At 40.2% G+C, this 12,516-nt stretch overlaps 1 protein-coding gene across 2 annotated transcripts in view; it reads right to left on the bottom strand.

Moving 5' to 3' along the window:
• Positions 1-7,609: 7,609 nt before the first annotated feature.
• Positions 7,610-12,516, bottom strand: part of cdh2 (cadherin 2, type 1, N-cadherin (neuronal)) — an 87,212-nt gene continuing 82,305 nt past the window's right edge. For both annotated transcript variants that reach the window (XM_060916084.1, XM_060916085.1), the window contains 5 exons: positions 12,405-12,516; positions 11,422-11,655; positions 11,094-11,233; positions 10,579-10,743; positions 7,610-8,508 (listed from right to left, as the gene is read on the bottom strand). The exon at positions 12,405-12,516 is cut by the window's right edge and continues 122 nt beyond it. In XM_060916084.1, the coding sequence (XP_060772067.1) occupies positions 8,302-8,508; positions 10,579-10,743; positions 11,094-11,233; positions 11,422-11,655; positions 12,405-12,516 (858 nt within the window). In that variant the 3' untranslated portion in view covers positions 7,610-8,301. The remainder of the gene's footprint in view (positions 8,509-10,578; positions 10,744-11,093; positions 11,234-11,421; positions 11,656-12,404) is intronic.

The following is a 12,516-nucleotide window of genomic DNA, read 5'->3' as shown; positions in this document are numbered from 1 at the left end:
TCTCTATTGGGGACAGGCCAGTCTAGCACCCACACCCTCTTCTTCTACAGCCATGCTTTTGTAATGTGTGCAGAATGTGGTTTTGCATTGACTTATTGAAATATCCCTGGAAAAGATGTCATCTTGAAGGCAGTATATGCTGCTCCAAGATCTCAATGTAATTTTTTGCATTAATGCTGCCATCACAGAAGTGCAAGTTAGCTTTGCCAAGGGCACTGATATAGCCCCATACCATGACAGACCCTGGCTTTTGGACTTATTGCTAGTAACACCCTGGATGGTCCTTTTTGTCTTTGGGCTGGAGCACACAGCATCCATTTCTTCCAAAAAAGACCTGAAATACTGATTCGTCTGACCACAATACACATTTCCACTGTATAATGGTCCATCTCAGATGCCTCTGAGCCCAGATGGGTCGACGGTGCTTCTAGACACAGTTAACATAAGGCTTCCTTTTTACACAGTAAAGTCTTAACTGGCATTTGTGAATGTAACTACGTATTGTAGTGCTTGACAAAGGTTTGCCAAAGTAATCCTGAGTCCATGTGGTTATATCAGCTATAAATGAATGATGGTTACAGTGCCATCTGAGTGATCGGCAATCACAGGTGTTTGCCTTAGGCTTGCACCCTTGCCCTTATGCACTGAAATTCCTTCAGATTCCTTGAACTGTTTACTGATATTATGCACCATAGAAGGTGAAATATCCAAATCCCTTCCAATCTTTCTTTGAAGAACATTGTTTTTAATCATTTCAATAATTTTCTCATGCATTTATTGACAATTTGGAGATCCTTCTTGACAATCTTTGCTCCTCAAAGACTAGGCCTTTCCTGGATACTGATTTTGTACCAATTCATGATTACAATCACCTGCTGACATCATCTGTGTCAAATCATATCATTATTTAATTGCTTTACCTCATTACTAGCTGTACATTTCCCCATCCTAACTTTTGTTGGAAAGTGTTGCAGGCCTGAAACATAGGACTGGATGTATATTAACAAATGAAATGAAGTTGACCAGACAAGATAATGAATTAGGTTCATACTGTCTGTAAAGATATACAAGTGAAAGTAAATTTAGAAAATTGCTTTCTTTTTTCATTTGCATTTTCCATGCTGTTCCAACTTTTCTGATTTGGGGTTTTATAAAATGTATACTTCAGCCTTCTCCATTTGCTATACTAAAATATCACTACCAGCCTTTGTTTCATAAACCATACAATTTGAAGCAATGCTTTTAACTTTTTTTTCTTTTGGTGGAAGTAATTAAAATCCTTTTGTAGAAACCCATTACAGAGCACAGAGAAGTCATTTGTAGTTCTAAATGTTGCTTCGTAGCTTTCAGTCTTTATGTGCAGTTCTGATAGACGTCATCCATTTGTATAACTTCTGGGTATCGTCATTTGGTTGGGAATGAGCCATATTTTCCTGTTGTAATCCAATTTCTATATTCATTTAGTCAGTAATCTTCAGTCATTGCTTTATCCCAGTCAGGGTTGCAGCAGATCTGGAGCCTAACCTGGGAACACTGGGCACAAGGCAGGGACACTCCCTGAATGGGATGCCATTGCGTGATTATATTAAAACCATTACATTAAAGCCAGACAAATTCCAGCAATAAATTCCTTTGTACTGACAAATTATATCCATAAAAGACATGTTTGATTATTCATTTGTTCATATTTGTACTCATATACTGTGTACAGATTGATTTTCTTTTAAAATAAAACTTCTCTGGACACTGCTATCTTACTTCCTCTGAGGTTCAAATATCGTGCTCTGAGTGCAAAGTATGCGAGAAAATCTGAGATCGTGATGTAACTTACACCACATGACTTGCCTAGGCTTAAACTTCATGGATGCGTTGCTCCTAAATAGTTGTAAACAACCCTGACGATGCCCAAGTGTCAAGCGTTCGGATGTAAAAATAAGCCCAAACGTCATAAAGGGAAATTGTTTTTTGCCATCCCCAATCCTACAAAGGATATTACTTTGAAGGCGCAAGTGGCAAAATGGGTGCATTTAATTGCTTCTGGTATCATTGGAATCATTTTTGCTGTTTCTTTCTTCTTCCTCGGGCTCATATTCTGGTTGAAACATATACGGTTGAATTGCTTTTTGTTCAGGAACACTTTCTATGATTGCACAACAAAACTACAAAAAAGTTATGGAAAATTTGTGAGTTGATGGCTCTGTGTTACTACGTCAAATGGTGTGCTAGTCTGCAAGCTATGTCACAAGTGGATATCTGGTTTCAGTGCATATGTCCATGCCCAGGTAAGCCTATTTTTAGCAATACCACAACTTTTAAAATGGATAAATTGTTATAAAGTTTTAGTTTTAATTAAAACATGTGGGGGGCACATCAGGACACTTGCCATGATCAGCAAATGGAGTTTATTTTTTGGGTTTTGTTTGGCTTTAAAGCATGAAACCAGTCACAATATTTTCTGTGATTTGGGAAAAGTTTTAATTCTGTTTTAGCTTTAATTCAGGTTAGTACTTCAGTAGGCTTAATATAAGCTCTACCAAATAGTCCCTGGCAGGTGGCAGATATGGATGCAGACACAAGCAAACAATAGCTTTATTTAACAAACTTACAGGATAATCCAAAACATGAGACAAGAGTGTGGTCAAGAAAAAAAGCAATGGTCAGGCAATGAACAAACAGCATGAACTAGGCAAGGCAAAAACATGAAAACCAAAACAGGATCAGAAAACCTGATAGACTATGACAATGGAAAAGCTTGATATCAAATATATCTGTGAAGATACTCAGTCGTCCAGGTACATAGTAATCTGTGGTTGGTAGAAGAGAGCAACTGGACTTGCTTGAAAAGTCTTGAAGACGTTTCGCCTCTCGTCCGAAAGGCAAGATATGTTTCTACACACTTTGGGATGAGTACCCTTCGACTAGTGCGGGAGTATGAGAGGACTTCCAGAAAACTGGCAGACATCTTAGCCAGAGAGGATCGTTCAATTTTGTCAGCCTGGAACGACTATCACTGAACAGAGGTGGGTGTCTATGACATCTATCAGCCACCTTCAATGCAGCCATCAGCATTCTGATTTGGATTCTATTATGATCCATGAGAGGATAAATACTTGATACTCCCTATTAGACAGACAGAACTGATGATGCCTTTCGGACGAGAGGCAAAACGTCTTCAAGACTTTTCAAGCAAGTCCAGTTGCTCTCTTCTACCAACCACAGATTACTTGATATCAAATGGTATCAGAGCATATCCTTCACAATGAGTAGTTGGTGTGAGTCTTTATATACTGTGTGGCTGTCATTGAGTGATTGGGTTCAAGTGTGTGATCAGTCTCTGTGGTTGTTGGGTGTCATAGTCCACGGCCATGTTTATAGGCTGCATTGTATTCTGGGTAGTGTAGTTGGATGCCATGACATGACAGTCTCGTCCAACTAAAATCAGAAATTCAGAAATCTCTAAAGTGGAGTCAGTGATAAATTCACCACAGAAGCTATAGCTAAAATCAAGAAGCTAAATCATGAAAATAAATTGACAAGATCTTTCATAAAACAGACTGAATAAGAAATAAGAATACTTAGAATACATGTTGGCTATGCAAGTAACATTATATAGTCTAACAAAACAAATTAAATGCCAAATTGATTGCCATCATATACATGGTGCCAAATATACACCATTTCCTAGAGTGCTCATGCACAAAGATCTGGCAAGAGAGTTAAAAAAAAAAAAAAAGGAAAACAAAAAACTCATTAAAAAATACCTAACTAAAATACTGAAGTAGAATTTTGTGCTGAGTGGCTGAAGTAGGACAAAATGTTGATGTGATTGAATATCCCAAACTTTATTAACAATTACACCACTTTCAGAAATATCAAGAATACTGTACGTGCTACTACATTAGATTTGTCTTTGCATTATGATCACAGAGTCAAACATGGGGCTGAAAAGTGTGCTGAGAAATTGTAATCAAGTAGAACCACTGTTCCCGAAGTGATGCTCAGTTTGAGTAGATGGAATTTATTTAAAAGACTCAGTGTTAGCAAACACAACTTTCAAGTTATTGGGAAAATTCCTGTCCAAATAATTGGCTTGAGCTGAGAGAGTTTTGGTATCTAAAAAACACCACCACCACCAACAACAACAACACCCTGCAGGACCACATAAGAGCACTGCAAGGACCCAATGTGTAGTCTTAAATTAGAATTAGTAGAAATGCTTCCTTTTCAAATACAGTCACAAGTATAGGGATCTTGAACCAGCAAACAAATTCAATCTCCATTCCCTACAGCCATATATGAGGGGCTCAGTGAGATAGAAGATGGGCCTGGATTAAAGTCATTAGAGGTGCAATGGATGATTGTAATGGGGTGCTGTGAATGTGTCTTATTTTGCTTGCAGACATCTAGAGCATTTAGCTGTTAGCTTGTAATACTGTTAGTGCAACAGAGACACAGCGCAATCAGTGATGTGTGAGATAACACTTCAATGAAAATTTGACTTGAAAGTCTTACACACACACACACACACACACACACACACACACACACACACACACACACACACACACCACAGTGGAGCTACTGAAATCTGGCCTACATAACCAGGGCATGGTTGGGGGGGAGACCACAGAGGGGAGAGAGAGAGAGAGAGAGAAATCTCCTATCCCTGTATCAGTAGTTGATCAATGTCATCTTCATCCTCAAGCCAGCAGAGCATGGCTTATTTTTAGCCTCTGAGACTCCAACTGACTCACTCTCTAAACACGTACACTCACGTGCACACTGCTCTCGCCTAACAAGGAGATGAGAGCACCAATGAACAGCTGAGATTTTAATGAAAGCAAGCACAAAGAGAGAAGAGAGGCAGAAAGTGGCACAAATATGAAATGGCCTATAAAATATAGAAAACCTATAGAGGGTATGTCGCAGGCACAAGGGCAGGACAGATGCAGAAGGAGAGCTACTCATTCTGCCTGATTTATATGAGCTGCAGCATCAAGCCTGGGCTGATGCCTTTGCACACTGTCACTCGCTCAGTCTCTCACAAGCATAGGGACAGAAGGAGGCAGCGCTTTGATGTTGGCACAATAATCCCAATTCCTAGAAAGGCTGAAAAGAAGAAGAAAAGAGAGTGACAGACCAATGACAGCTTCTAGAGGCGTGATTGGGAGTCATAGAAAATGTGTGTGTGTGTGTGTGTGTGTGTGTACTTGCTAGATATTGAGGACTGGAATATGCTTTTTTACCAACAGAGTTAGGACATTTTTGGGAAGTGAGGACATTTTGGCTGGCCCTCACTTCATCAAAAGGTTGTTTGAGGGTAAAGACTTCAGGTTCAGGGGTGGCACGGTGGTGTAGTGGTTAGCACTAGCGCCTCACAGCAAGAAGGTATGGGGACCTTTCTGTGTGAAGTTTGTATGTTCTCTCTGTGTCTGTGTTGAGTTTCCTCTGGGTGCTCTGGTTTCCCCCACAGTTCAGGCAGGTTAGGTTAATTGGTGGCTCTAAATTGACTGTAGGTGTGACTGTGAATTGTTATTTGTCTCTATGTGTCAGAACCTGTGATGACCTGGCAGCTTGTCCAGGGTGTACCCTGCCTCTCGGCCATAGTCAGCTGGGATAGGCTCCAGCTTGCCCGTGACCCTGCACGGGATAAGCGGTGATGATGGATGTTAGGTTAGGATCAGAGTTGGGGTTAGGCATTTAGTTGTGAGAGTTAGGGTAAGGGGCTAGGGAATGCATTATGTCAATGAATGTCCCCACAAAGATACAAGATTGTGTGTTTGTGTGCTCATTTTTTCCACTGTATCATGTAGGATGCATGGACACACACGCTCACTAATTAAATAGCTAAAGCCACTGGCATACAATAATTTGCCTAAATGACTAGATGGACTGTGAGTGGGATACAAACAGGAATAATTATAAATAATTAAGAATATTAGATGACGTGCTTTATTTTTCCTTTTTAGGTTCTTGTGAAACAGCTGCAAATATGTGCAAATAAGACCAACTATTATTTATCTGCAGGATGTTGTTAATACAAGCTTAGCATAATATTGCCACTGTGTTCACATATAATAAAACAATGTAAGAGGCAAATGATGAAAATAATTCAAAAAAGGCATTTAGAGCTCACTCGCTAATTAAAAAAAAAGGCAAGAGTACTGACACTATTTCGAAAAATTAAACTTTTATTGGCCAGATGGGCAGCAATGGTTCATAACATCAACAAGTAACAGTAAACAAGCTCACTGAACTCTTTCATAGCTGCCAATCACTCAGCAGCTGTTGATCAACTTCTTACCATCAGTCACCTGAGTGTGTATTGTACAACTACACACACTGGTCCTATAGACAAGGGCTGCTCTATGGAGTTTCCTGTCAAATAGTATGGAAATGTAATGATGAAACACAAATCCATAGTCAGATCTGTAAACCTATAACCGTTTTGTATTTTGCAATTATGAAATCATAATTAAGGAAGTCTTTCATGCTACATTTACAAGAAAATCAGGTTATGCTATTAAAGCATGCAATCATGTGAAACTTGAGAGGTTTTAAATGAAACATTTGACTGTACTGTATTTTAATCCAAGCGCATAGCTCCAGAGACCTGAGAGGGCGGTGCTGAAACTAAACATGCTATGGATATAAAATATGTTGTAAGAAATGGGTGCATAAAAAGGCTTCTCAAATGGTACAAGTTATAGATTTACAAAATTTACTACAGACTTGCAATTCATTAAAAAAAAAAAAAAACTATTTTGGCACTACATTCAGTTCTAATTACTTTTGACAGGTAATTACCTCCATACTGCTTGGCCCTTCTGTGACTACAGCTTGTAATCAACACACACACACACGCACACACACATATATACACACACACACACACACACACTTTAGTTTTTTTTTTTCGTTTGTTTTTTTAAATGGAGAGACAGCAGCAGTGATTCCCAAAATTTCTCCATCTCCATATTCATCGATTACTCAGGCATAAATCTCTGAAAACTTGACTCAAACCATTTACCATAGAAGACATGATTTCACCAATCTGTATAATGTATATCAGTGGATTGCTGGAATGAAAGAATTTAGAGGAAAGTCAGCCAAAGACATTTACAAAATTACATCTAATTACTTTATGCTGGCACATAAAGCCTGAACAGGCAGAGGAGAGGGTTGTGTACATGTATCCGGATAAAACTGCTGCCTCACTGGTGTTGTGTCTCTCCAATGATAGACATTTAGACATGTTTTTTGTGGGTAAATCAATTTTAGAAATTCCTTTTTATACTTAAAAGATAAAAACATGCAAAAAAGCTTTTTGTCTGTAGTCAACTTATACATATACAACTCTTTCACACTCCTTGTACTTCTTCATAGACTACATCAAAAAAAAAAAAAAAAACGGGGGAGGGGACTATGTACACACCATTTAATTTACAGTGTAGTAAAAAAAAAAAAAATTAAGAATACCATAGGTTGACTAAGGCAGATGGAGATCGAACAAAAAATAAGTTTTATTTGTGAGACAAGATGTCACATAAAAAAATAAAAAATAAATAAAAATGAGGAATTTATCCTAACAAAAAAATTTTGCTACTAAACAACGATGAGGGTTTCCCCTTTGCACTGTCTGCATAAGTTAAACTTTTGGTGAAAAAAAAGAGAGAGAGAAAATAGAAACAATGACATGAAACTTGACATCTAATTTCTAGCATACTGTACAATGCTGTTCTCTCAGTCTCATTTTTACTTCAGGGCAAGGCGTGATGGCGTCTAACAGCGCCATGCTATGATGTACAAACAGAAGTGTGTTGAAGCATAACCGTATTCTATAAACAGGCTCACAACAGAACTACTCCAAAACTCAGAGCCAATAAAGCAAATGAATTGAAACCAATCAATCAAAAAATGTACAAAAAGGCACATAATATCCCAGTGCTTCTGTACTGTGAGATTCAAGTGTAACTGAGCATTCGGTTCAATGTTCTTTGAGCATTCCTTCAGTGTTGTTCATTTTTTGCACCGATGGTCCTGCAGTCTTGGGCAACAAACTGGCCTGATCCAGAGATGGAGTCCAGATTCCATCACCTTGTGCTCTTTGGCTTTGGCACAAAGCCTGGAAGGAGCCAGTAGTGTTGCCATGGTGATCTTCCTTCCCCTCTGTCTCATTTTCTCATTGGGGAAATATTCTTCTTTCTAATTTTACACACTGTCCTGTGTCCCATGTTTTAAAAAAGTGCCACTTTTTTTAAATTTTCTATTTAAATTTTTTTTCTGTAACGCCTGGGTGCTTTAGTCGTCATTTCCGCCGTACATGTCGGCTAGTTTGCGAAACCGTGGTCCCCATTCATTGAGGTAGTCGTAGTCCTGCTCGCCTCCAGAGCTAGATGAGTGCAGTGAGCTGAGTGAGCCGGCAGTGGAGCCGCTGCCCTCATAGTCAAACACCAGCAAAGAGTCATACGGAGGAGCCGTGGGGTCTGTATCGGCTGCCTTCAGACCCTGAAGAAGAAAGAAGAGAGATGTGCAGTTTTCCAGAATATTAGAAAATGATCCTCTTACATGACAATTTTCTAAAATATTCATAGCGGAGTGCCATCCAAAAATATCTTATGTGCTGCATGAACATATTGCAGGGCACTCAAGTGTTGTAGCCTTGGGAGGAAAATGAGTAACGGAAGATGGTAAAGGACAGCTGTGGTCAGAAAAGGAGGGGGAAGTAGGATGGAAAGAGCAATAAAAAGAGTGGAGAGGAGAAGAGAAATTGAGAGCAGTGGAGAGGAATGGAGAGAAGTAGATAAAAAGAGAATCATGGAAAAGAGAAGATGACAGCAGTTGTGGAAAAGCGGCATAATAATCTGCTAGGTATCCTCACACTAGGCCTTGCAACTGCTTGATTATGAGAACTGTGATGATGAAGCGTTTCCTTTGCCTCTGTTCAAGTAGTACAAAAACATTACAGTGTCTGTGAGACTACTTCTGAAATGTATGACTGACGATGCCTGATGTTAAGACACAGTTGTATCAATTATTATGGATACTGGGTATCAGTTATTAGGCAGTAACCTACACACCAAGCTCACATAACATTCTGTAGTGCAAACAGAATATCATTATGCAGGGTTACAATCACAAGCTGATCTGCAAAATACTGGTTTAATACTGCACAGTGAGAGCATGTAGTCGAAATAGTAGTACAGGAATACACTTGAGGAAAAATACCATAGTGTCAGCCAGCAGATATATTTCTACTCAGCTTAAATAGAGGAGTACCTGCTTAAGTGCTCTTACTTAAGCTAATATCCTTAATTCATTCATTCTCTAAATCAGTTATCCATTACAGGTCATGCATGAGCTGGAGCCAATCCCTGCTGACAATGGGTAAAAGGCGGCATACACCCTGGACAGGTCACCAGTCTATCACAGAGCTAAGACAGAGAGACAGACAGCCGTTCACATTCACACCTTTGGGCAATTTAGAGTAGCCAGTTGACCTAACCTGCATGTCTTTGGAGGAAACTAGAGCACCAGGAGGAAACTCACACAGGTATGAAGAGAACAAGCAAACTCCACACAGAAAGGTTCAAACCCAGAAATTGCTTGCTGTGAGGGGACAATGCTAACCACTGCACCACTATTTAAGCTCATGTGTGATATTTAATTAATTTCCACTTTCAAAGATTTTCTCACTCTTCCCTACTGGGCTCCTAATATACACTCACTGGCCACTTTAATAGCAACTTGTTCTTGATCCTAAGATTCCTGTTCTTGGCTGGCAGGAGTGGAACCCAATGTGGTCTTCTGCTATTGCATGCTGAGATGCTTTTCTGATCACCACGGTTGTAAAGAGTTGCTACGAGTTACTACATCCTTCCCGGCAGCTCGAACCTATCTGGCCACTTTCCTCTGACTTCTCTATCAACAAGGCATTTCCACCCACAGAACTGTCACTCACTCAATGTTTTTTGTTTTTCACACCATTCTGTCTAAACTCTAGAGATTGTTGTGTGTGAAAACCCCAGGAGATCAGCAGTTTCTCAAATACTCAACCCAGTCCATCTGGCACCAACACTCATGCCACAGTGAAAGTCACAGAGATCACAATTTTTCTCATGCTGATGTTTGAAGTGAACATTAACTGAAGCTCTTGATTTGTATCTGCATTATTTTATTCATTGTGCTGCTGTCAAGGAATTGGCTGATTAGATAACTGCATAAAACACCAGGCCTATGGGTGTACCTAATAAAGTGAACAGTGAGTGTAATTTACTGCAGGATCTCTTTTTCTTGGTCCCTCTGTGTGTGTGTGTGTGTGTGTGTGTGTGTGTGTGTGTATGTGTGTGTGTGTGTGTGTGTGTGTGAACATACTCACACAGACCACTGAGGATGATACTGAATACCTAAGCCAGACTAATGTCCATCTAAACTAATAGGATTGAGGTCCAATTAGCCAATCAATCACCATTAGCTCTTATCACTGGTGCCATCCAGCAGTTTATATGGCGAGACAGAACACATCTGCGTACACACACACACACACGTGCATGCATGTGCGCACACACACACACAAACCTCATGGATGAAGTCTCCGATGTCTCCAGGGTGTGGAGCAGCAGAACGAAGTGGGTAGCTGGGCTCCGGATGCAGCGGGCGTTCATCCAGCCGGCGGATTCCAACTGGCTTCACCAGGTCATGCTCCAGAGTGTCTGGCTGTTGCAGCTGACTCAGATCATAATCCTGCCCACACACACACACACACACACACGATGGTGAGGAAAAGACAAGGAAGAGAGAGTGACAGCTTTCTTTGGTAGTTTTCCATGCCCCTAGGTGTAGATACCATCTGAATGTTCTGCTATTTCAGAAGTATTTGCACCTACAGAGTGCTGCACATTGGACCCACAGCAGTGAATATGGCACATCACTTTTTTAGTCAAGCTTATTTGCATAGCGCTTTTAACAACAGACATTGTCGCAAAGCAGCTTTACAGAAAATCAAAGACCTTAAACATGAGTTAATTTTATCCCTGATTTATCAGAGTTTTAGCTAAACTGTGTGTTTCCAAAAATCAGCACCGTGTTTGTACCTGGTCTTCCTCTCCTCCGCCTTCCTCGTCGTATTTGAGGATGTTGTCTCGCACATCGTCCTCCGGGTCGATCAGCAGCTGCTTCGCCTGCCGCTCCTTATCTCTCCTCTTCATCCACATCACGAACATCAGCACTAGCACTACACAAAGAGCATGTGCATAGGCAAATACAGAGAAAGAACACAGTACAAAATGAGCCATGCGTAGCCTTTAGCATAAAGGAAGTCTCATTGGTGATAAAACTCCCATTCTAGTTCCTCATTCCCTAAAGCATAAACATTTAAGACATATTGCGTTTTGTGCATATATACGACAGGGAATAACTCACCCAGCAGGATGATGATGCAGATGAGGATGGCAATGATGGCTCCAGTACCCAAACCGGCAGCCATAATGCGCTCCATATCCACACAGTCTCCATGGTGATCACACTGGCACACCTTCACGTGCAGGTGTGATGTGTTTGCCATCGGCAGGTTTCCAGAGTCTGTGATGATGATGGGAACCTCGTAGATTCCGCTCTGGAGGTGCCCGATTTTCAGGCTCAACTGGACATAGTCACCTAAGTCAGAAACAGCCACAACCACACCATGAGCTTGAATAATAATTAAATTAAATGTATTAGTGTAGTTTATTTATGTTATTATACCACATATCTATTACAACATATGTGTTTAAGCAAACATAAAAGTAAAGAATGGAATTTGCACCTTTTTAAAATTAAATTTCATTAAAGAGCGCAGTGAGAAGCATTGCTGTTTCACAGTTCCAGGGTCCTGATTTGATTGTGAGCTTGGGTTACTGTCTGTGTGGAGTTTCACATGATCTCCCAATTTTTACCCCTTCCCAAAAACATGCTGGTAGGTGGCTTGGCTATGCTACATTGCTCAGAAGTGTGAATGAGGGTGTGAATGGATGTATTCCTGCCTTGCTCCAGGGATAGCCTTAGAAAACCACTGCTACTCTGACCAAGAAAAAGCAGTTACTGAAAATGAATGAATGAATGAATGGACATTCCATTAACATTATTTATTCCCAAGGTGATAATTTTTTTGTAAATAAATTTTGGTGACAAATAATTACAAAACATACTTCATGCTGCACACGGGAAAAAGCTTGAAGAGTAAAAATAGGTTTGAACCTTACCCATGTTAATGTTAACATCACATTTGTGCAACAATAAAGACCAAGAACATGATGAAATGCAGGATCTATCATGCAGTCCTTCTGTTATTTTAAATAATGGCAACAGTTCTGGGAAGAGTGATAAGATGGGTAAGGTTTATGATACCATTCAGATATGTGTCATACCACTGAGACGAGTGAGTGTCCAGTTGCGGCGAACATCAGCGGGTCGGTTGGCAAGCTCGAAAGCAAAAGGCCCAGCATTGGGGTTCAGGTCTCCATCCACAGCTGTTATGTT

This window comes from Neoarius graeffei, chromosome 3 (assembly GCF_027579695.1).
Source record: "Neoarius graeffei isolate fNeoGra1 chromosome 3, fNeoGra1.pri, whole genome shotgun sequence".
NCBI lineage: Eukaryota > Metazoa > Chordata > Actinopteri > Siluriformes > Ariidae > Neoarius > Neoarius graeffei.
The sequence above is the reverse complement of the archived record's forward strand: the minus strand, read 5'-3'. Positions and strand labels throughout refer to the sequence as shown.